General features: G+C 40.9%; 1 protein-coding gene across 1 annotated transcript in view; it reads right to left on the reverse strand.

The window, feature by feature from the left end:
* The window catches only part of tbxas1 (thromboxane A synthase 1 (platelet)), a 56,477-nt gene that overhangs the window by 19,885 nt on the left and 9,750 nt on the right, over positions 1–26,842 (reverse strand). Inside the window, exons 2-6 of the mRNA XM_026999547.3 lie at positions 26,026–26,150; positions 15,900–15,993; positions 10,742–10,794; positions 8,869–8,965; positions 3,858–3,974 (exon numbers count right to left, since the gene is read on the reverse strand). Of these exons, the coding sequence (XP_026855348.3) occupies positions 3,858–3,974; positions 8,869–8,965; positions 10,742–10,794; positions 15,900–15,993; positions 26,026–26,126 (462 nt within the window). The 5' untranslated portion in view covers positions 26,127–26,150. The remainder of the gene's footprint in view (positions 1–3,857; positions 3,975–8,868; positions 8,966–10,741; positions 10,795–15,899; positions 15,994–26,025; positions 26,151–26,842) is intronic.

The following is a 26,842-nucleotide window of genomic DNA, read 5'->3' on the forward strand; positions in this document are numbered from 1 at the left end:
CATGGTGTTATTTGGACAGCACTAATGGTCTCAATATTTCTAATGGTCTCAATATAACATTTTTGTTCATGTTTTGGCACACTCTGTCCATTTTTGTATAGTCTTTGACACATTGATTTCTCCGGATTTTCAAACTACTTCTGTTTACGAAGGCAATAGCCATGTCACTAAGTGCACACTTTGCTGATGTACACAATATCGTTTCAATTAAAAATATTAGCAGCCACTGATGATGTTAAGATCATTAATATAATGAATTTATGAGTTTTTTCCATGAAAAAATTAGAAACATTACACTTACCATCAATGCCCATCAGTCAGATAGAGGCAATGCCATGTCACCCCAAAACAACCAGGTTATTGTGTCTCAATTTAATACGACTGACTAAAACACCTGATGAAAGTTTGGAATCTTAAATGTCTACATTTTGTCTTGACACCTTGTAAACTGACCTTCTGAAAAACATTAATCTTCTGCAAATAGTTAATGGCTCTTTCCTCAAAGGTATACTTCCAAAATCCCTAAAAACAGCTGCCATTAAGTTAGTCTTCAAACAGAAAACTGGATGCTTCTACACTTAACAACTTCAAACCTGTGTCAAATCTTCGTTTTAGAAGAAATATAGTTAATTGAGACAGTGGTATACAACCACGCTGATGTACATCTCAAAACTGGTCTCAAGGCAGCTCTGCCTTGGAGACAAAATTAACGTAATTGGCTACACAGTTTAAGGGCGGAGAGTAATGTAATTGGTTAACAGGCATATGGGTGGAGATTTTCAAATACCCCACATTCACCCCACATGGCTTCTCTTCAGCAGCTGCCAGAAATGCCTTTAAGAGCAAGTGTGTAAGAACATACCAACTAACTAACATGACAAATTCAATCAGATTTCTGACCTCATCATAGTACTCAGACTGCCCTCATAAGGGTACTACATGATCTACACTTGGTAAACTGTCAGATATCCTATTACTAGATCTTAGTGTTGCTTTTGACATTGTAGATTACAGAATTCATTTTGATAGGTTGTAAAATTGGGAAGGACAATCAGGAACTTTCCTCAAATGGTTTTGGTCTTATTTAGAAGGCTGGAGTTACTTTGTCAGGAACAGCAGTTATGAATTTGATAGAATAACTGTAACTATTCTATCTCACAGGATCAGCTTTCAGTTCACTTTATTCAACCTGTGCATACTCTGATTGGGCCAAATTCTACAACACAACCAAATCTCTCATCACAGTTATGTAGATAATACACAGATAAACTTGGTTCTCTCAGCAGATAATTACAACCCAAAAGACAACCTCTGTATAAGACAGGAACAACTACAACGTATTGGAAATGCTGCTGTTGCGAGTTTTAACCAGGACAAAGGCTTCACAGCACATGACGCCAGTCCTAAAATCTCTACACTGGCTTCCAGTTAGTTGTACAATTGACTTTAAAGCACTAATACCAGTCTATAAATCACCAATTGGATTAGGCCCAGAATACCTTTCTGAGATGCCCAGAGAGTATAAGGTCTCTTAAATCCATAGATATAGGCCAGCTTGAGCCCAGAATTCAGACCAAGCACAATGTAGCAGTGTTCAGCTTTTATGCTACACATAACTGGAACCAACACCCAGGTAAACTTAAAATGGACCCAAATATAGCAGTTTTTAAATCCAGGTTAAAATTTCTATTTACTTGTGCTTATAGTTCTATAGTAGTATAGATACAAAATACAATAATTGTAAATGTAATGTGTTTTTGTAATTGTATTTTCTAAAATGTAATTTTGTTAAGTAATTAATTTTTTAATTCATTGATTTATATATCTTTCCTTTTTTGTTGCAAATGAGATGTACTAAGCGTTTACAAAGCAAGAGAAAGGAATCATATTCTTTGCTGTAATTAAAACAATAATCATTAAGGCTCTAAAGCTTTGTTTGGTGCTGGCTGTAAATATTTTTATGAGGTCATACTATATTATAACAGTGGCACTGTGCAGCTAGTATTTCACTCTCCCATGCTGTAACTGAGCCAGGACTCAGTGAGACTGAGTGTGACTGGTTTGTGTGTGAGCATACACAAAGAACTGTTTTTGTTATAGATAGTACTTCCCTAATGCACATGAAATGGTCAACATGTTTGTCAGAAATCACAGAGGAGGGTGCTGTAGATAAGCTTTCAGGAACTGGTCTCTCGTATGCACACATACATGTATACATTATGACTTATTAACCATAGTGAAAGAAACCCATCGGATTATTAAACACATATGCGTATGTGTGCACGTACATGCACACACACACACACACACACACACACACACACACACACACGTTCACACACAGCTTGTTATTTCTGTCCCCAGGAAGTAAGATAATCTGTGTGGCTTGGCTGGGGAGATCAGAGGGTCTTTACTGGACTAAAGCACACAGTGTTCATTCAGTTCTCTGGCTCGGCATGCAAGGGAGCATAGACTGAAGCTGAGAGCTAATGCTCTGCTGCTAAGACATGATGAGAATATGATGGACTGTAGCCACCAGCCTTTATGGAGCGCCACTCAGTCAAGGCTACTAATAGCCCTGCCCTAGCAATCATGCGATTCCACAAACACGCTGCCAGTGAAATCACAGTCTCCAGCTGCAGTTCCACAAACACGTTGCCAGTGAAATCACAGTCTCCAGCTGCAGTTCCACAAACACGCTGCCAGTGAAATCACAGTCTCCAGCTGCAGTTCCACAGACACACTGCCAGTGAAATCGGTCTCTAGTTGCAGTTCCATAGACACACTGCCAGTGAAATCAGTCTCTAGTTGCAGTTCCATAGACACACTGCCAGTGAAATCAGTCTCTAGTTGCTTTGGGCAACAGCTTCTGGGGCCTTTCTTCTATTTTTAGTATCAGCTGACTCATCTCCAATGCAGAAAAGCTGTCTTTGTCTCAATTCATCACTTTCTTCCCCCCTCACGTTTTATGCAGGTTTTTATATTTCTGTTTATTCTGTTCTTATTTTAGCTGCGACAAGTGCCTATAGCAGCTTGAGAGACTTCTGCAGAAGGACTATGGTTGCTCTGTTTACTAAATCTTGACCACGGAACAATAACAAGGTGAAAGCGGCCACAGATTTGTCCTTCTGATTTGCCCTTATTGCCTGTTGGGGTGAGCTAAGACTGAGCCGCTGTATCTGGGGTTCAGTGAGCACATACTGGCAGACGTGTGCTCCCAACGTGACAGAGCTGTAGATGTGAGTGGGAAAGGGCTAGTCAGGAAGAAGGAGCCATACAGTGCACACCAGGACAGTGAAGGGTTTTTATCACCGCTATACACCAGACACCACTTTGCCTTTCAGTTCCGTGAGAGTCTCTCCCTTTGCATGTTACAGACTCTGCCCAGAATTTCACAGCCACAGCGTATACGCAATAGCATGTCCAGCTCAAGGGCAATGCACAAGATGGATGTGCATTCTTTTCTACTGATGTAGTTCACCCTCCAAACACTCCAGGTGTGTGAGGGGGGGCTGTGTAGCAAATTTGTGGAAAAGATACTAAGAGACTTTGTGCTTGGGGGGTGGGGGGGCTATTGTCTGTCATAACAGTCGTCTTTTCGCTTGTGTCGCTTGCTGTGGTGCTTTAGAAATCAGGATTGAAGGCTATGCTACTTCTAACAGAGGTCCTTCGCATCTCACAAAGCATGAGGACCTGAGCTTTTATTACAAACCACAAATCTGATTCAACTAATGACATTCTTACCTGCAGTTCCTGACTTTTTGGCAAGGACCCTGATCCTTTTCTGATCAGATTTCACACATCACAGATTTTTAATAACAAAAAGGACAAGGAGCAAAAGGAGAGAGAGAGCTTGCCTCTTTCATTCTGGCAGCACTGAAGGACGGCGTGAGGATACTGCGCACGCGTTTCCATCGCGCATCCCTCAGAAGGATCAGACTCTCACTCATCGGCTTCGTGGCAAACCGGAAGCTCTAAGCAAAGAAAGCAGAGGTGAGTCTTCAGATGTGAAACCTGTTCTTAGAGCAGACTGAACATATTACTACAAACACACTTAAAGTAGCAACAGCCTGAACAGTAAGCATGTCTGAATCCCGTATCATACTCACATAGCTGCTGTTTAGAAATCAGTGACCAGTCAGTTATGCTGCATTACACTACAGTTCAAATCTTTGACACTGAATACCAGACAAAAGAACTACATGTGGTTGCACCTGAAGGAACTCAATTTAAAACAGACTAAGGTGGTATCTTGAAAGAATACATGTATATGGTGTCTTAAAGGCAATGCTGTAGAAACAAAATAATATAGGAATAACTAACCATACAACATGAAATCCTTTCAAATCCTACAGACTACTAAACCAAGGCAGTGTACTCTGAAAGACAAATGTATTTGTCCAAAATTATTACTGATAATTGAAATAACCCAATGATTTTATTCTCTACTAAGTAATCGTCTTTTAAATCTCTCAGAGGCTATCCTCAAGGGATTCTCATTAAAATGTAAGAACATATTATTTCCTTCTAGAAAAACAAATGTAACATTCAGCATTCTGTTAGTGGTGTACTTCATCCAACAGTCCACCAGCCATAACACACTCTGAATGCTCTTAATAAAATTCATAAAGTTGATTCATTCAAGTACTTTGGATCCAAACCAATACTTCTTTATTTTAGTAGTGCTGTGTTACATATAGGAAGCAGTTCTAAAGAATTAGGCGCTTATTCAGAGCCACTCAATCTCATCATAAAACCACTCCTCATGAAACACAATATGAGTAACTACTGACGGATATTCAATCAGGTAAAATTATAAACAAAGTAGTACTAAACTGCTTGATGCCTTTCTCCTTAATAATAACAACAACAATAACATCTGATATAAAACCCGATTAAAACTTTTCACAGATCAAGATTCAAGATTCTTTACTGCCATTTGTCAGGACACAAGCGTACAGATGAACAAAATGTATTTACTCAGGCTCAGTAGTGCAGTATAAGCAGATAATACAAATACTGCAATTAAAATAATATATACATTGCTATATAGGTATAAAAGATACCAAAATATAATATAGCTATAAAAAAGTATATAAGTGGTTAATGTACTTGACTTGTAATCGCAAGGTTGCTGGTTCAAGCCCCACCACTGCAATGTTGCCACTGTTGGGCCCCTGAGCAAGGCCCTTAACCCTCAATTACCTCAGTCATAATTGTAAGTTGCTTTGGATAAAAGTATCAGGTAAATGTAAAATGTAAGTAAACAAAAGAGATAAAAATGTAAAGATATGATCACAGTATAGAAAGAGCTTCAGTGAAAGTTGTCAATGCCCTCAGACTAAAAATACATGAAAACAAGGTACGAGTCCTTGTCCTCTTGAGCTGTACCGCTAGACAGACTTGAAAACTGGGCTGGATTGTCTGGTAGTGTTCTGGCACTGTTTTACACATGCACACACCTTATACACAGCATTGTGTTACTCTTCAAATTTGTCTGGAAAGACCAGTGGCTGTAGTGCTGCATAAGGGTCCATTCTTGAGCCACGTTCATTTTCTTCATATCACTGAATACCAAGTCAACTTCAAGCAGCTTTGTGTCTTGAATGCACCCTGTGCTGTTGGTCCACTGCTGAACCACTATCAGAATCCTGAGAAATAGCAAGTCTTTAAAAACTAATGCAGACAAAATTAATATTTATGTACCGCACTGGTCCATCTCGCCTCAAAAACACCTAAACTACATATGCCAGAGCGCTCTTTCTGGACTTTTCTTCAGCATATAAACAATATTCAGTCTGATATTTTATTTTATGTAACTAGTTCCGTTAGGTATTAATCATTATCTCATTCTCATTCACTGCTTTTCTCACTAATAGAGTGTAGCAGGCAAAAGTAAACAAGACATTATATTTGCTGATTAATCAAATGTTACAAATGTGGAGTCACAAAGTTGTGTTAGTTCTTCACCCAGTATACCAACAACTCCAAATTTCAGGGATACAATACGATTATGTTACATTCTCTAATAGACCAATCCTTATTAGGGTTCTCTACTGATAAGGATGATATGATTTCATTTTAACAGTGTTACTAGGCTTGTAGACTGGTGTGATGCACTTGTTATTAACACAGAAAAGACTGAAGGAGTTATTTTTGGACTCTCCCCAGACTTATACTACCCTCAGTAAGAATTCACAATGTGCAAATTAAGCAGGTCATGTCCTATAAATACACTGGTATTCATACAGATGCAGCACTGTCATGGAATATTCATACTGACTTTCAGAGGAAGGTACAGCAGCTTATCCACTTTTGTTGTAGGTTTAGATCTTTTGGGCCCAGTAACCAGATTTTAGGGTAGTTTTGTAGTCTCTCAGTGAAACTTAGGAGTAGAATTTTTAGTCTAGTACAAGTCTGCCCCACAATAGTGAGCCCACATTTAGATAAAGTGTTTATAATGGCATAGCAGAAAAACATGGAAAGACTAGCAAGTAGCATTTTTATCCAATCCATCACATTCTAGACCTACATAGTACATATAAATCTTCAGCCTCCAAATAGTTGCTTCAGAGTACCAAGGTTGATATTAAATGGATTAAAGAACTCAATCTTGTTACTAAACAAAGTACCAAAGCACTTTTTAGGCTCATAAAACACATAGTAATATTTCTCATTTAAAATATGTAATTTTGGGAAAAGTGTAATGTTTTGTGGAACATGAAAGCATGTACTAGTGATGATATGCATAGGTGATTTATGCATTGTTGTTGCACATATGTGTAAAGGTGTTCTGTGGAGTGTGTGAGTATCTGAGTGGATGCCTGTGGCGTCACCCAGGGTTCTGTTCTTGGGCTACTTTTATTCAATTTATTCGGATTTATTTGGCTCTAAATTACTATGGTCCCATCAACTCACAATGCTAGTGCCTTGAACATATTAAAACTATGTGCAAAGATATCTTGCAGTTGAATAAAGACGAAACAGATTAATTTATTCAGAACTAAATATGAGAGGGGTAGATTTGCTGCCCATCTTGAGCCCTGAATTCAAAAGAACTGGTTTGCCACCTAGATGTTCTGATAGACTCGTATCTCAGTTTTAGCAGTCACGTCAAAGCAATTACTAAATCAGCATTCTATTATATCAAAAATGTTAACAAAATTAGAGATTTATTTAAAGCAGGGCTGATTATTTTAATGGTCTCCTTACTGGTCTTCCTAAAAAAACAGACAAAATGAGTTCATTCAAAATGCAGCTGCCGGAGCTTTTACTAGAGCCAAACAAACAGAACACATCACTGCCTATTCTTAAATCCTTACACTGGCTCCCAGTGTTACAGAATGCACTTTAAAAGGTACTATTACTCCTTTCTAAATCACTAAATGGCTCAGAGCCCATGTATCTCTCTGACACATTCAAACAGTACAATCCTAGCATGCCTCTTAGGTCTCTAGAAGCTCATCAGTTATTCGTGCCTAAGGTCATTTAGTTTCTATGCAGCTCTTAGATGGAGTCATCTGTCACAGAACCTCAGAAGTGTCTGAACAGTGGTCATCTTCAAATCGGGACTGCAAACCTATCTATTCAATCTAGCTGTCAGTTAGGTCCAGCATACTGTGTTTAGCTCTCAGGCACAGCTTTGCACTACTATTCTCCAGCTTTCGTTTTATGTGCTTTATATCTTTTTTTAAAGCTTACTCATTTTAATTAAACTTTTAATTATTTCAATTTAATTCATCTTTCAATTTTAACAATTCTTTTTTTTCTTTTAATGTATATGTTTCATTTTTTAAATATATTTTTAAAATGTTTATTTAATTTGTTTTCTACTGAAATCGACTGTGTTTAATTTAAGAAATAGTTTTATGTAAAAACCTTTTTTTTTTTTTCTTTTTGGCAAAAACCTTTCTGAGGAGATATATCTAGGACTGTAATTAGCTTTACTATTTAAGTTCTTCTATGGCTATGTAAAGCACTTTGAATTCCCACCGTGTATGGAAAGGTGCTATACAAGCAAACTTGCCTTTCTTTATATCCCCACTCCTGGAAGGCATGTCCTTATGAAGATGAAGATGAAGCGACCCAGAGCTCTGTGGGCTCAGTAAGCCCATTAGACTGGAGCAGCTGGGCTGGACCACATTTTTTAATCAGGAGCACTAGAGAATCTCTGTCAGGGTTTTACCTGGTTTTTCCTTCAGGCTTCTGGCTCTAAGAGTTAACTTTACTCTTCCTTCACTGATCGCTAGTCTCAGTGTGTATGTGGGGGGAAGGGGGGATGGGGGAAGGTGGAAATGTACAATATTTATTTGTATGAACAGAAGCCAACACAGAATTTGTTTTTGGGCTGCCACGGTGATCCACTTTATGAGTTTTCTCCCGCTGTCTGTCACAGATGGTGTACGTATTGTGAGCTGTTCAGTAAAACCTATACACACATACACGCATACACCAACAAGCATCACAGCATAGCGCTCAATGGGTCACAAGCTGAGATGGTATTTATGAACATCAGTATTGATTTTTGTTCTTCTGTCACCATTTCCCTTTAACATTACCCAGTGGTCTCTGCACAGAGACTCATGATATCTCAAGAACCACCCCTTTGATAAATAAGACATGTGATCATTACTAGTGACCTCAGCAACCTGCAGTGCTCCAGCTTTGGCCAGTCATGCCACTAAATACACATACTAAATTGTGTGTACACACACACACACACACACACACACACACACACACACACACACACACACTCAGTTGTATCAGAACATCAGCGTATTGTGTGTGTGTGTGTGTGTGTGTGTGTGTGTGTGTGTGTGTGTGTGTGTGTGTGTGTGTGTGTGTGGAATGCAAATTTCCACTCACCATTCTGTTTGGGAAGTTATGGAACTCCTTTACCATAATCTGCTTAAGCATGTCTGGGTCGGCTACCACCACCACAGGCCTTCTGCCTAGATAATAACTAGGCAAACACCCAACCATATACACACAAACACACACCACATGATGATGGGGTCATTGTAAATTACATTGCATTAAATCTCTCTCTCTCACACACGCACCCCAGCTAATTCACATACATACTCTATATGTCTATGTGTGAGTGGTCCCACATGCACATGTGTTCCGGGATATTCTCATACAGGAGCTCAGGCTTATTAACTGTCTTTTAAATGAGAATCAGTTTCACAGAAAGAGCAGATAATTGAACATCTTTATTAAGCAGTCATAATTAGATACAAAACCTTACAGGCAAAAACTGAAACAATTAAATCGTCTATCCCAGACAATCTCCAGAAGCTTCCAGTTACAGGCAGAGGATGTAGTTTACATCACTACTGAACAGGCTATAACTGCTTGAGCTCTGTCACCCCCAGGCCTTACTGGGCCAGAAGGACATAAACGCTAAAGCTGTTAGCAGTTTGTCTGAGTGCACCTGCGCTAATGTTCTTCTTGTAGTCCCACAGTGAATTCTTTAGACATCCTGAATCCCTGGGCACCCAGATGCCCAATGGCCAAGACGACAGCCAATGAGCCAACCAAACAAAGATGCCGGGGGAAAAAACGAATCAAATTCTAAACCAATAAACAAAAACAAATAAATAAATAAATAAACAGATAAATAAATAAATAAATAAATAAATAAATAAATCTCCACCCTTCCTGGTCAGCATAAACCAACAAATGCTAAGCTTATTGGATACCTTTCAGAAATGTTTTATTGGACTTCCCTGTTGGACTATTCTAATGATGTGCTGACAGGTGTGTAACTGACAGGACAGTACAGTGATACGGTGGTCCCAGGCTGGAAGCTTACTCTTACTGTCTTCTGCCATATATCCCGACATTTCTGTCTTCGTTCCCTTACTTCTGTGGGCAGCAGAGTGAGCAGCCTTCACTCCCTGATTATTAAATGTCCACTAAAGCCCATAAATGTGCTAGACGGCCTGAAGAGAACACATGCTACTGGCAGAAATTCACTGTAAATCTGCAGTGGCAGTCAAGTCAACTCAATAACTCAACAACAAAAAAGTGGATTCCGTTTTGCAACTATAGTGAAAGGGACTGCAGGAAGTAAACTTTCAAAAATTCTTGAAGGTCTTAGAGGTTTGAATGGGCGGGGGGGGGGGGGGGGGGGGGTGGGAGAAGGGTCTGAAGTTTGCACAAAAAGCTGTGTCATATTTTGGGCCAATAGCCTGAAGCTCTATATAAAGTTTGGTGCCATGGCTTTAAAATTGCAAAAAGGCAGCAGTTTGAAGAAAATGGGCCAGATGCCCCAGGCAATGTTTGTTGGTTTTAGCTTGAGAGCTCGAGTAGGAGATAAAGTTTGAACAATCACCATGATAATTATAAGTGCGTTTAAAAAGACATGAAAGAATAAATAACACATTATTTACACATTGTTTAGAGTCTTGAACATTCTTTGAACTACTTCAGCACTAGTTTAGTAAAACACAAATCTCTACATTCATACAAGCCCACAGCTCAAAAATAATAGTAGACAAAACTATTTCTTTCTAATGTTTTCACTGCTTAAAATTCCTATTGTAGTTACAGCCACATTCTTACAAATCCACTTGGGAAATGAAGAAAGTAAAGCAGTTCTACAAAGCTCAGAGCCTTAGCTGTGATGGACAAGCATGAAAAGGTTCATGTGTTGCAACTTATCACCAAAACATCTGCCACATATTTTATAAAGTGCAAAACCAAATGGTACACAGTTAACATGTTGGCTTACCCACATACTCTGCCATATTGGTTAATCAGGTCCTTGTGAACATCGAAAAATCCCTGCAAATGGGAATAAAAGCACACACGAGGCAGCAGAGTCTAGTTAAGCATATCAATATCAAACATGTGAGGAAATACATTCTGTAAGTGTGATGTATATAACATTAAATCCTGTCCAGCTCTGCAGCTCCTAATACGTCAGGTTGACAGATGACTGACAGTCTAAATACTCTTAAAAATAATGCATGAATAGCAGTGCCACGTTTACTGTGTGTGTGTGTGTGTGTGTGTGTGTGTGTGTAGGTGCACGTGTGAGCGAGCACGTGTGAGTGTGTCTGCAAGTCTGCACAAACTTCTGAATTCTTGTCTTGGTCCTCAACAAAAGATTTTGGAAGCGATGTGTTTTGCAGTTTTGTAGCTAAAATTAGAGCTTGCTCGTTTGAAAATGAAACTTCACTCAGAGGGCTGATCAAGTTTCCTTCCTGCTTGATGCATCTGCTGTATTGAGTAGCACGTCTTTACCTTAATACCTGGCCAAACAAACTGACCTGCAGTTCCAGAACCCTACCTAGTGTACGACAAGTATGTAAGCGGTGACAGATTCCACTGCATCATTCCTGGTTGGATTTGTGTACAATGGGCATTGATGAACATCACTATGGAGTCACAGTGCCTCCATGTTACGGAGAGAGAAAAAGGACAGAGAGCAAAATAAGAATATGTATGAAAGACAGTGATGATAGAGAGAGTGGGAGAGCGAGAGAGAGGGAGAGAGGGAGCGAGGGAGGGGTAGGGGGGGCCTGAGAGTGACAGTGGAGGGGGGCGACAAATACACGCTTGATTGTCATTAATTCCTTTTGTTCTCAGTGGGTGGGTTCTGGATGCGAGATTAGTATATTCACAAACATGCATATGTAGTGTCAATAATTACGCTCATGTTTCATCGCTGTTTAATCCTTTTTTCAATCATCTTTCACCACATGGCATTGCTCACCTCTCCTCTCTTCACCAAGGTCAATGTATGCCTTTTTAATATTTCAGATTTAATCATTGACTGATCCATCACCCACAAACCTCAGTAAGCAGCTTGTTGCATTTCACTGAGCAGTTACCCCTAGCTTCACTAAATACAAATCATTTAAATATGTTAATTATATGGTAATATAATAAACATGTTAATTTATTTATTAATTAATGCATTCATTAAAAAATCAGTTTATAGTGTTAGTGTTTCATACATTCTCTCTCAGGTATGTAGCAATAAAGTTAAGGACACTGCAAGTGAGTTAAACTTTGTAAGGCCATATTGAGAGATATGTGCTGCCACTGCAAAAATGTTTAAAAGAGGAGTGTGACAGGTGTAAGATGGTCTAATGCAGAGGACAAAGCAGATGGATATAGAAAATCCGAGAATGGGGACAGCCTGCGTTGAGAGCTTCAGTCAGCCACTAGGGGTCAGTCTAGAGCAGGTGCTTAAGCTCATAAGCATTACTGAGAAGGTATATTTGAGGTATCTACCGTGAGGGCAGTAATGACACATTTATGTATTTATTATTCTGAAATAATTAAAAGGCCTTTTTCATGGGCTTGAAGCAAATAGAAAATGTTTTGCTCTCATGCAAGTCACTTGTCCTTGAATGACTGCATAAATTTTAAGAATGAGAAGGCAGAAATAAACTAACTTGCAACTCAAAAACGCAAATAAAACACTCAGTGCACAAACACGCTTATGCGCACAGATACAGACACACTCACAGACACACACAGGTTTGGTATGCATGGCAGCCTTTGACTTTCCCCATCTCAGAGCTAATGAAGGAGCAGACCGTGCTGGCACCCTGCCCTCTGCCCTCCCCTTTCCTGCCCAGAGATGCTGGCAATGCCATTACTGCAGTCTCCCTGGTGGGCATGGTACAATGGTGTGTGTGTGTGTGTGTGTGTGTGTGAGAGAGAGAGCGCGTGTGTGCACGCATGTCCATTTCTCAGTAAGCATGAAGCAGTGGGGTGTGTCCTTTTGTTCTGATCTCTTTTTGGTCTTTTATTACTGCCATGTCGTTGGGAAGGGAGGATATTTGTGCATGTGGATATCTCCCTGGGTGTGTATAAACTATGAATCTATACACGAGTGCACGTGTTTGCGTGTGTGCCCGAGCTAGACGTGGAACAGAAGCCAACAGCTAAACGGATACGAATGGGTGACTCCTTGCAGTCTGCCACAGGTCTCATTGAGGATTCATCACAGATGTGTAAGATCAATAAAGCAGGCCTGAATCAGGCAGACAGGAAACAGTCTCTCCTCTTTTCTTACGTCAGTGCCTTACAGTTGGTTTACTGGCAATCTGATTGCCCTGACTGTTATTTATTTATTTATTTATTTTTGTATTTTTGCTAATGGCGAGTAATAGTGGTAGAAAATACAAACACAAGTGGCATAAGAAAACTCTAGGACAAATAACGTGCATGGAGTTCATTAACGCTGAAGACAGGACAACAACAGATAAAAAACTGAAATAGGAAAGGAGAGAGCAAGGTGTGTGTGCCCGCCTCTCTGCCCGTGTGCGCCAGCTTGTAAGACTGTAGGGAGCATGTCTGGACCTAAATGGACCGAAGATCACCTTTATGAGAACTGCATTTCATAATAGAGCATATCCTGCTAATGCGCTGTTGTGGTTTGGGAGTTTGAGTGAGAAAAAGAGAGAGAGGAAGAGACAGACAGACATGGTAATGAGATAACAAGAGATAATGAGCAATTGCAAATGCTGTCAACTTCTCAACGTCACGCCACCCTGCCTTTATTTCCGTGCAATAAACTATTTCTTGCTCTCTGTCTATGTTTGTTTATCTTATATGTCTCTTAACCCTTTGCTGATATTTAGCCAACACAGTTACCCCAAACCACCTATATAACCCAACTGCACTGAATCTTCCCTGTGTAAATTCATCTGGGCCCTGACATTATAAATCATAGCCTAGTTTTCTGAACTGAACCAACAACTTACTAAATGATAACTAAGTAATGATAGCCTTGTTTCCTGGACGCTCTGCTCTCTTAAATACTCAGAGCTATCTCTTCCCTTCTCCTGCCCTGTCTAGCAGATCCCTAATGAGAAGGCTGCAACCCAAGCTCAGGGTGGGACTGTGTTCTGTCTAAGTGCTGATAACACAAACACATGCATTTATTTCCACTGTCAACCCCATCCCTTCACACATATACACAAGCTCTGGCTTGAAGGATGGCCTCTAGAACTGGGTCAGAGAATTCAGCAAGAGTAAGACTCTAGAGAATGTTTGCTGAGGTCTGCTGACATGTGCTCTCTCTCTCTCTCTCTCACACACACACACACACACACACACACACACACACACACACACACACACACACACACACACACACACACACACACATACACACATATACACGCACATACATACATACACACACACATACATACACACACATACATACACACACACATACATACACACACACATACATACACACACACACACACACACATACATACACACACACACACACATACATACACACACACACATACATACACACACACACGATTCTGTACATTTGTGAATCTGCACATAGACTATGAGATTATGCAAGACAACATTGTGCATATATTCATATTTCTAAAAGCATTATATAAAAGTAAAAGAGATAAATATGAACTGAAAGTGACATAAGAAAAAGGTCAGACAAAGAGAAATGGAGACAAGGGCAGATATATTGAGAGCCAGATAGACAGACAGAGAGACGGACAGTCAAACAGACCCATCTCACAAGCTGAATCTGATGGCACACTTTTAGAGGCCATGCTCGTAGCAGAATTCCTTGTCTGAGCATGGCTGTGTTGACACTCCTGGGCTTAGGTGTGCCAGGTAAGATCTGGATTTCTTTATATCCATAATAAATCAGAATCATCGCAGAATAACGGTTATTAGAGCTCCACACAGGTGCTCGGGGATGTACGGCACGGGAATGTTTGGGTCAAAAACGCTGCTCCTCACTGAGCTACAATGACAGAGCTCTAAGAAAGACGTGGCAGAACAAATAAGTGAGGGAGCTACAGAAGACCCACAGACAGAAAGACGTGAGGGCCATAAGCGACAAGCCATCCAGCTCACCATGGCTGGCTGACAGAAACATATCGATCTGGGAAGGTAATCGGGGCCCTGTGCTCGTGCAGAAGCAGGTCTGAGCAGTTTTAGCCAAATCTGCTCTCCCTCTCCCTCTCTGCCTGCAAACGATCCAACAGCTAAACTCCAGGCTTACGGTTAAGGCTTGAGTGAGCATTACGTCTAGGGCCAAGGTGAAGGTCAAAAAAACATGCAGTTGAGTGCTACTGATAGATTAGTTATACATTCACAAATCTTCCACACCATGCAAACCACTCAGCTAATAATCAGAGCAAATAACTGACCCTGGAAAATACAGAGACCATGTCGCTGTGCACGCTTTAGTCGAAGGGTAAATTTCATTTGCTACTGCACACACTGGCCCTTACAAACTCTGCACTTGATAACAGTATACAGCACTGAAGCCTTGCTCATTCTCTCCTCTCTAATACATCCTCATTTGACATCCTGCGTCAGTGTGAGAAACACATTGATGATGGTCTGTGAAGGCTGCACACAATGTGGCGGTAACACATTTAGGACCCGAATAATCAAAACTCAGTCTTTATTATGCAAACCCTCATGGTGAAATAAAGCAGTAAAGCTGAAGTATTAATTTAGTAATATTAAACCTGCCCATTGGTCTTCTGCCTTTTACATATTCATAGCAGAAGTAAAGCAATTAAGCTGACACTAATCTGTTTGGGAATCACATGGTATTAGAAGTCATTAGTTTTGAGTCATCTTTAATGAACAAATTTAATGATGTGCAGATTTTAAAAAAAACAAACTACACTTTTTAAAGCCTTTTGGTGTGTGGTGAATGCATGTGTGAGTGTGTAGGAAAGTTGTCTATGCTTTAATAAAATAAACTAATAAGAATAAACAACAGTCATGCCATGCTGACAGAGTGATACAACAAGCATTTTAACATGTGCAAGAAGATTTTGGTTCTTAAATTTTGGTTCTTAAAAGGTCACCTACAGCTTCCATGCAAAAAGACTTGAAATGCATTATAAGCAGAGTCTTACATTTTGAAACAGCATCATGTTTCCAAAGAATGGAACTGGTTTTGGATGTTTGATCCCACATTGTTCCAGGACTGAGTAAGGGCAGACTGAATACCTAAGTGGGGAGAGAGAGAGAGAGAGAGAGAGAGAGAGACAAGCCTGTGTGATGACTTTGCAGGTGTACTTGTGTCTGTCTGTCTGTCTGTCTGTGTGTGTGTGTGTGTGTGTGTGTGTGTCTGTGTGTGTGTGTGTGTGTCTGTGTGTGTGTGTGTGCGCATGCGCGCGCAGGCAAGACCTAAGGTGGGTGGGAAAAAGAAAATAAGGAAACACAAATAAAAGACTTCAAAAAGAATCTATAATTTTCAGCACAGGGAAAGAGGGGGAAAAAACAATCAAAATTTGAGAAATGAATTGATACAACAGTAAATATAACAGTAAATATAACAGTAAATATAACAGTAAATATAGCAAACTCCATTCCCAAACAGCACCTCAACCTTAGGACAGAGGCAGGTGCTGCCAGTGCATTCCCTCCATGCTGGAAGAGCAGGACTGCACTGTGTATGAGTGCCACTTTTGTTGAAACACCACTACTGGACTACTACGTTTTAGAGCAGCACTTTGAAGTCGAGCTCCAAGAGGTGAGAGGCCAACTAACATGCTGTGCCCTCCAACTTGAAAAGTTACTTAATGAGGGCTCATTTTGAATCTGCCAAGTTAACAACAGTGCAACAGTATTCAAAGTTCCCATGACAACCACAAGCTCCATAGATTTTACCACACCTCAATACAGGTAAGAATAGTCCTTGCCATGGGTGGTATGGGATGTGAGGAAACACACAACGATGTTTCAGACAAGCACCAAAATCTACTGTACAAAGGAAAAAGAAAAGAAAAAAACTTCTCTAGCAATCTCCAACTCTGCAGGAGCTCATTACCATATTAACTGTCAGATTTGAGAAAGAGGCTTTATCGGTGCTGTAGAAAAAGTTGAAACATTTTATGACACCTCCTTAATTACTCTGCGGCACAAGCCGTCACAAACGGTGATGACGTTGCTAACAAATGAGGATGAATCACTGGTTCAATCTGTCCATGTTTGGATTTGGACCCATTTTTCACAACAGCACAGAAATATTCACCATCAGCTGCCAGAAGCTGACATGTATACTGGTGACAGACAGTCCCAGTCATTCAGGCTGGAAAAGCTTCTGTGTGAGCCTAGAATCCTGACAGAGCACTCTCTGGCCCAGCCACGACACACACTCACACCGCAACAGCAGACAGAGTCTCTGCGCATCAGCAAACGGAGTTGACCTCGCTTTGGGTTTGTAGACTTTTACATTCCACTCACATTTCTATTATTTGGCAGAAGCCCTTGTTCACAGCAAACTTACAGATGTGCCCTTTAGTCTCCAACAAAACATTTCTGCATGCTTGCATTGAGTCTTGATACATAGTGGGACAGTGGAACTGTGCTAGGAGGTCTGAAGGCAGCGTGGCGCAGAACGGGGTTTGATTGGTGCTTCATGTACGTGGGAGCTGGTCCAGTTTTAGCTTTGTAAGGGAGCGTCAGTGTTTTAAATCTGATGTAAGCCACGACAGGGAGCCAGTGGAGTGAACGCAGGAGATGACGCTTTGGGAGAAGTTATTTCTGAATGAAGTTTCCCTTAAAGTTCTCCTTAGGGGAACGTGAAAAATTTCTGGACATCTAAAAACAGCATAAGGTCCGGCATTGCAGTCTGAACTCTGACTCAGTACAGAACAGCAGGTGGCTGTATTTTGCACAGAAGGAATGGAGCAAACTGGTCTGTGAAAATACAATACTCCTCCAGCACATGCTGGGCTACACAGCATGAAGCTGAAGACACTGTGAATCTGCAAGTCTGTTAGTGTTAAGAATTTTGTGAACTTTAACTACATGGGTATACAGGTATATTGTTGTATGTTCAATTATGAAATAAATAAATAATATGATGCACACTAGGGTATATAAAGATTTCAAAAAACAGAAAAATGAAGTTGAATGTGACTAAGTATATGTTTAACATCCACCTTTTGTCAAAGATTTAGCTTGCACAAATAAGAAGGTTTCTGGTTTTTCAGCAGCAACAGCCCCCTCATGCCACTGGGACATCTCTGGCCCAAACACACCTGGGGCCTGGTTTCCCTCTACATATTCATGACCTGTCTAAGCTTTGGTGTGCCATTTTTGATTAACATGTAATTAGCTTTTCCTTTTGGGCTGACCTTACTGCATTTCCTTTTGGGCTAACGTCGCTTAGTGAGCCTGCTCTGTCCAGTCAATGGGACAGAGAGAGGAGACGTTCTGACTGACTGAGTCATTGTGTTGTTTTTATGGAGGAGTGAGAAGAGACAGGTTAGGCAGTAGTATCATCAGGGCTGAAGACGAAGTGCAATGCTGAGAGGGAGAGACAGTGATACAGAGAGAGAAAGAGGCAAAGAGCAGGAAAGTAGGAGATGGAGAGTGTGAGAGGGATCAGGGGAATGAGAGAGAGAGAGAGAGAGAGAGAGAGAGAGAGAAAGAGAGAGAGAGAGAGTGTGAGGTAGAACAGGTAGGTAAAAGTCCAACACAGGTCTCATAAAGTCCAACAACCTCCAGTGGTCAGGATAAATCTCAGACGACAGCAAGAAAGAAAAAAAAATTACATTTTTTTTTTTACATACTAGATATTCAGACAAGCAAAAGAGTAGGCAAGGGGATATGAGAGAGGATGAGAGAGAGAAGCAGAAGGCAAGGAGAGAGAGAAAGAGAAAGAGAGAACTGGTGACGCTGAGAGAGAGAGAGAGAGAGAGAGAGAGTGTCACAGTGGATATCAGGCCAGAGGCCAGAGCAGAGCCAGACACTCTGTACTAGTCAAAGAGTGCAGAATAATAAGAGCTGTATGTGACGCCTTTCATACTCTCAGATCCACTGTCACTACACTGACACACTGTGATCTCTCAGCAGGTTTAGCAAGGAGACATGCATTTGCATTCTCGAGGGCTTTTACTGTGGGTAAATGGTCAACCCCATGGACAACCAATCTAGAAACAGCTGCACTGCTGACAGATATTGTGTATGGAAAATTCCGATAAGGGTGAAAAAAGGTTAGACATTAGTGGCTCACTGCTTAATGATTAACACTGTTATATACTGGTGCTTCAAGAGCCAAAAGTACCTCATGTCTGCTAGTGTTCGAAAGTGTTTCAGTGCTAAAGAACATCTACTCACTATAGAGCTTATTTTACCAACATCAGTGAGATCAGAATGTCACATGGTTACCTGCTCTCTGTCTAAGGGAACATGTTTTTTAAACATTTCATTTTCCAAGGAGAACAGTTCCAATGCGGCACTATTTCGCCACTTGTGCTCATAAATAATACTGCAAGAGGCTAACAGGAAAAATGTTTCATGTTGTAATGTGTTTCACAGAAAGCAACAAGACAAACTGTTAATTATCAGCGAACATCTCCTCGGCTACACAGTCATGCATACTGACTGCAGCAGACGTTACTGCTGTGACTTCACTGGGTTGAACCAATTTCTAGTTGCTCTTCATCATCTGTGATCACAGGCGTGTCTTGCTTATTGTTATGGACCTAATAAAAATGGATGCCAATGACAGCTCACTAATTTATGAAGGATTACTGTGTCTGTCAGTGATTTTAGTCCACAGAGAAAAAACACTGATATACACAGATGAACAATTTAAAAAAAAAAGAAAAGAGAAAAAAAAAAGCATATTAAGTTTGGCTCCATCAAACACAAACCTGGACATAAAACCATATGGTTGGACCTTTTTCTAACTCCCGCGTAGAGACACACACACATACACACACCCAGCAGAGTGGAGCTGAGCACTGTGGCAGTCACATGCGCCAGGGCATGCCAGCTTTCCACTCTACAGTTTTATTGATGGGGCTGTGGGGACCTGGGAGAGCTCCGGTGGGAGGCGCCATGAGGCTGGAGCAGTCGTGCCTGAATTTGCCCATAGGCGTTGGGGGAGAGAGACCTCCGAGCAGCTCCTCACCAAGCTGGTGTGTGAACTGGGCCTGGCTCAGCATGGCTGGTGTCACAGGGTGTTAGTGAGCCAAATATCAGGTGCTTATCTGAGGGGGCTGAGAGCAGCCCAACGCAGGGCAAAGAGACTTGGAGACAGGAGACTAGCAACATAGAGTATGGCAGACAAATAGGAGCTAGACCACCAAAGCACTTTCATATATGCTGTTACACAACAACTTGGATGACATCACCACATCACCTGTTTTAACTAATTATTTAAATTTGCAAGCTACAATATACTATAGGACCAAACATTCCTATTAGATTTATATAATTAATCACTAGCAAACTAATCACATTATTCTACAGTCTCTCATACTGAGATGTTCTATTTCTCATGATCATAGTCAAGAACTTCACTCAAGGCCTCTCAATACCATCAAGATCAAGCCATAAGAATCATATTTAATCTCACTGAATGAAAGACATGCTTAACATACCACTCAAATCTGGCCCATAATGAGAGGGAGAAACCTGAATGAGATCTCAGTAAGTAGCTGTGTATTCAAGGCTGTAAACCTGAATATATGCTTGCAGCTCCACAATATTGCCTTCCTGCAAGAGGACATCATTCACACATCACACTTTATCAAATCATAAACCTACAGACCTACAGACCCATCACCAATTACAGACCATCACCATTTACAGACCTATCACCACTTACAGAGCATCATCATTTACTGACCCATCACCCTGCTCCTCCAGACCAACCAGATCCATCATCTCCTCCAGACCCATAACCTGGCTCCTCCAGATCAAAACACCTACAGACCCATCACCCTGCTACTCCAGACCTAGCAACACTTACAGGTCAATCACCTCTTACAGACACATTCATCTGGCTCCTCCAGATAAACACGAAAAGACCCATCACCCTGCTCCTCCAGATCAGCAACCCTGTGCTTAGAGACCCCATGACGTTGTGACCCATTACCCTACATCACCCCTCCCTGCCACTTACAGACCATTCACCCTTCTATTTATAAACCCAACACCTTGCCACTTACAGACCAATCATTCTGGACTTACAGACCCATCACATAGCCATCTACAAACCCCTTACCCTACCACTTACAGACCCATAACCCTTGTCTTAGAGACCCAAAATACTTCACCTCCAGACCCGTCACATTGCACTTAAAGACCCATAACCCAGATCTTTGTATTTACAGATCTATCCCCCTGACCATACAGACATATCACCCTGAGCTTACACAGCCATCACCCTGCACCTACAGACATGTTACTCTGCACTTACAGACCCATCACGTTCTACATAGAGAACCATCACCCAATACGAGATATTCCATGGTGTGGGACAAATACACAGTTGATGTTTCATTCAACACCATAGGCCAGTTTTGCAGCCTAGTCTGTAAGGATTTGCAATGGGAGTTAGTGTTGGGTTTACCAGTAGTGTGTGAGAGGCAGTATTATGTTCAGGGGTGTTTTGTGTTAAGGGAGCTTTATAATATCTTGGTTTTATATGAAATGCAATGCAAAAATATTAACCAAAGTCCACAGTGGAGATTTATTAATCACAAAAATTTCAGCAGACAATAAACTTGGATTATTTGCATACCAAACCACAGCAGCTGCTGCAGTGAGCTAAGTGTTTATTTTACTGTTCCCACTTTAGACAAGAATTCTGCTCCGCTATGCCAGAAAAGTCATTTAAAATCTACAAATTACCACACCGGATATAGTGGTCTCAGTTAAACTATAATTACATATGGATACATGTGCTTTCATCGTGCATATACATGCATCCTAAAGCAAATGGAAGAAGGCAGAGTTGTGTGTTAATACTGAATAACCTCAGTGTGGAAAGAAAGCACATGGCCTGCTATGGCTGCACTCTCCGTCTGGTCGTTTAAGGAACCTCTTTTCACCAAAAGCTTTCTCTCAAAATGGGGCTGGAGAAAGATGAGGGGAGGAAAGAAGCATCTGACAATGAGCGCTACACCTCCAGTCCATGTCGTTCTCAAAGCCTGCAGGTGCAGCCAGCTGGAAGGCAACAACAACCAAAAATAGAGGTGCGAGAGCCATGCGAACGGCCCTGCTGTGACACCGCCCGCTCTGTTAGTCAGACGAGTCCCTCTAGTTCCATAACACTTCTCCAAATCCCAGGTCCACTCTCCCCGGCCACGCAGCACGGTGAAAACACTCGGCTATTTCCAGCCCGCAGCAGAGACCACACAGAGCTGTCTGCCTGCCTCCTCCAGCTCACAACAGAAAGGGGGGAGGGAGAGAGAGAGAGAGAGAAAGGAACAGAGAAAGAAAACAAGAAAGATGGCAAAGGAGAGGAAGGAGTGCAAGAGAAAATGCTGAACCAGCTCCAGACATACAGGTAATGAGACAAGTAGTGGCTGCTTAACATGGGGGAAGTGGGCGCACATGATAGTTGGTCTGTAATTTTGAGCCCAGTGTCTGGGTACAGTAAAAAAAACTAAAAAAAAACCAAACAAACAAAAAAAAACCATTTACTTAATGTAAACACACTGTCCAACTTTGCCCCATTAAAGACAGGATTCAGAATGCAGGATGAATTTCTGAAGAAGGAATTTCTGAAGGCTTCTTACAGGGAAATGTGCTAAGCGTGTAGTCATACTCTGACAGGCATGTTTCTAGAGAGCACACTTGGAGCTGCAGTCGGTAACCCTATTAACATTACGGCAGCCTGCTCAGTTAATACAGTGTGGCAGGGGAGAGGAGACTCAATGTGGACCCATTTCAGTTACTGCATTATCTGCCATGCAATATGAGATTTAACAGCATTGAGCTCATATGTAAACCAAGTGGTGTGGAGCCAGTGGGGGCTATTGGACGGGGCTACTGCGTGGAGCTGCTCTGGTTCCTATTAGCAGGGCTGCCTGCAGGTCAGCCCAGAGCTCATTTGCAGAGCTGGGTGGATCTTGGTGAAATTAGAGCCGATTACCACGTTTAGATGTATTAGGAGCCCAGTGCCATGGAAATGGCTGAACGTAGCAGGTTCTATGGGAGGTGTGAGCGCTTGATATGATTAACATCCGTGATGAATGGGCTGTCCAAGAGCCCTCAATTAAACAATAACTATTTCAATGACAATGAAAGTCAATCTGGCCATGCAACCGCTGTGCTGCCAAGTCAGCTGTCCGCAGCCTGATACAATCACAATCAACCGGCCTGCAGTCCCAGTGGGTGTGGAGCTGGAGGGCAAACCAAGTCAGTTAAAGTCACTATGAGCTGAACTGAAAGAGATGACATCACTGACACCATGATTTCACTGCTTATACTGAGTATAAGACACCAACAGACTAGAGTAAGATTATACAGATTCAGACATCATTTACTGGACCCACCAACACATGTCCTTGCAGGGTCAAGGGAGAATATGCAGGAATGGAACTTAACCTGAGGCAGTTCGAGCAAGGAAGGAAGGGTAGCTCTGACCTCATGAAGGATGCAGCTCATCTGTACAGCCATGCTAAGAAGGGAATTAAAACCAGAGGAGGTGACACTTAATCCCATGTGGGACATAACAGCCAAAGCCGGCATTTCTTGAAAATTATTTAGTTCCATAATTTATAGGTTATTGAATTTTATTAATCTCTACTAAATTATTCAGAAAAAGCTAAAATGCAGCCAATTGGAAACTTTTTTTTTTGTTTGAGGATCAGGTCAAAATTGTATGAGGACAAATGGAGGGGGAGGGAGGGAGGGAGAGAGAGGAGAGACTGTTTCCTGCTTGACCACATCTGCTCTGATATCATATCTTAGTGTGTGACCTTCTGATATGATGCCAGTTCTTTAAACACCTAGAGCAGAGAAACAGATGGACTCACACTCTCCTCCATTCCTCAGATTTTATGAGCAAGTCTGTGTGAATATGTCAATGCTTTACACCCTGTTGCACCAGGGAAGAGAGTACGTCAGTGGCAAGGGCCCTGGTGTACAGCCAGCTTAGTGAGAGTGTAGCATGTAGTCAATATAAGGAAAGAAAAGAACACTCCTCCGACTTCAACGGAGGAATTTCACCTCTACAAAGACTAAGATGCATTTCGAACTTAATAACAATCACCATGCCAGAATGGAAATCAGCAAGCAAGATAGCAAACGAGACAACTGAGACTAAAGTAGGGGTGCTACATTATTGCTCTGCACCGTCCTCATCTTAGCCAAGCCTACCTAGATTAAACAAAACCATATCATACCTGAACAACAGCTTGGTGCATTGTAGTTAAGGCTTCATTAAAAAACTTTGAACCAAACCCTATAAACTTTACATTTGCATATCTACCTTATATAGAATATATACACACACACACACACACACACACACACACACACACACCTCACCTGTACACCTGCACATGTCTACATTTAATAACCAGTAGATGGCAGTCTATAGACTGATCTCAAACGCCAGAGCCAGTGGTACCGTGGAGACTTAACACAGTTTAACAAATGCTAAATTTTGCTTGTAAAGTTTGTACTTTACAAGCGTTTGCCATGAAAGACCTGTTTCGAGGACAACAAGCTTATGCGTTACAATGCAATGAGGTTTCAAACCCAGAAACTGATCCCTTAATGTGGCTTATTTCTGCCCTGGAGACATGCCAGAGAAGCCCATCCACCTTCTCTCCTAAATCTTTTTTTTTTTTTTTAACCTTGGTGTCATGGTTGTCCTCATGCAAGAGGGTTTCATCCTCTGATATAAATCTTAATTTGCAAGACGACAGCATAGGAAGCCCCTCCATAACCCAGCTTTCCGTTCAGTGAGATGTGCCTTCCCCTACAGACAGGAATTTACATGTTCTGAGCGACCAAGTGTTTGCACGGTGGCCAAGAACATTTGTCCCTGATAAGAAGGAGTGCACTAATTCATGAGAAAACCAGAATAAACCTGGTCTTGAAACCAATACAACTCATCATTCAACTCATCCCCCAGGTTCAATAAAGTTCCTTTCTTCATTCCATCCATCCATATTAAAATATTATTATTAGTATTTATGTATTTTACTTTTTGTGCTATGATATTAAAATGTTCTTAACAGAAAATAAAAGAGTACTTAACGTATACTGTTCTTAAAAATCATGAGTCTTGAAGTGGTGTAATGGACACTGAAAAACAGGCCACTAAGTTACCACTGCTGATATACACATTGCCTCTAAAATAAACACAGAGGAGGGAGAGAAAGAAGTGAAGACCATTAAAATGTGACTGATAATCTAATGCTAAATAAACGTCTATTTAGTTTCACTGACGCTGTGATTGCATTATTCATTGCCATCAGAAACACAGAGGAGGGAAGGAGGGAGAGAGAGAGAGAGAGAGAGCGCAAGAGAGCAAGAAAGAAAGAAAGAAAGAAGTGAAGACCATTAAAATGTGACTGATAATCTAATGCTAAATAAATGTCTATTTAGTTTCACTGACGCTGTGATTGCATTATTCATTGCCATCAGAAATGGTACACTTCTTAGGCACAGTTGCATGAACACATGTAAGTCACCTGCATATCTGCTGAGAAGATGCACAGCAGCTCAGCAAGTGTGTCTGGCATTCATTAATGAGCACTACATTACATTCATTGAGTTCACTTATTGTACAGGAGTATTTGTAAGGACAGATGCCCATTTCTCTGTCAATTGCTGGATTACAGGGATTATTACAATTGGTGGATTACAACGATTATAACAGTTGATTGCAGACCTAAAGATGTGGAAAAAATAAATGCAAAACTAATTGGGAAGCCCTCCGTTTTACTGAAGTAATTTTCTACCGCCATCTCAGTAGCCTTAAAATTTAACTCACTAGTAAACCCATATTCTTAATTCTTAATAATCAATGGATTATCAGCAGACATCTCATCTTTACTACTTCAGACACAAAAGCTGCAATCCTTTTCCAAGCCATGAGAACATCTCATTTTCAAAATTACTACAGTCCTAACAGATAGTAATCAAGCCTCTGACAGCCAGAGGACCATTATAGTCAGGGTACCTGTGAGTGTGAGAACAGGACAATCAAGGGTGTCAGTTTTCTTGTCATGCAACTGTAAGGTTCTTCATCCCAGCAGCATTAAACTCTCCACTCACCAGTACAGGAGAAGTAGGAAGAGTAGGAAGAGGACCAGAGGCACTGAGAATTCACTGGCCTCAACTTCAGACATCCTCACTGTGTCAGTGGCCAAGACCATTAACTTCACACAAAACCCAGGAACCTGCCAGATGAAGACAATGCTGACATCATGATCTGAAGCTTGCAATATTACCAAAATATGAAAAAAAAATCAAAAATCAAGAAAACTTCTTCATATTACAGGTATTTCTTAGCATAAGGGAATAACGATTGTTAATGATTGAAAATAACGATTGAAAAAGGATTGTTCACACTGTAAATGTTACACATGATGGTACCTACAATCCTGATCAATGGTTTGGCTTTGATTAATCCCTGCACTCATGCTCACAGTGCTTATGCGATATCTGAACGGTTAACCAGAGGAATGGTGAAGACACAAATGGCATCGTGAAAACTACAAAAGACTGTCTTCACTTCTCTCACCAGTCACAAGCAGAAGACATGCAGAATGGTGATTACAGTATGAATGCTGGGGTGACAGAAAGACAATAAAGAGTTTAAATTAGAAAAAGCATTCCAAAATGGGAATAAATGATTTATACTACACAACATTTCACATGATACTACTTTAAACGCATATTATTCAAAGAGCCATCTATAACATGTTAAATTCAGGAAGCATACAGCACTATAATAGCACATATAATATTTACATGGAATATTACATAATACAAACAAGACAGGCAGAACTTGCATCAAAAGATTATTTAGTAATAAACTTACATCAGTACATGCATGTTCAGGCTAAAACAGGTTACCAAAGAAGGTACT

The sequence above is a fragment of the Electrophorus electricus genome, chromosome 6 (genome assembly GCF_041902795.1).
Source record: "Electrophorus electricus isolate QZ-2024a chromosome 6, ASM4190279v1, whole genome shotgun sequence".
Lineage (NCBI taxonomy): Eukaryota > Metazoa > Chordata > Actinopteri > Gymnotiformes > Gymnotidae > Electrophorus > Electrophorus electricus.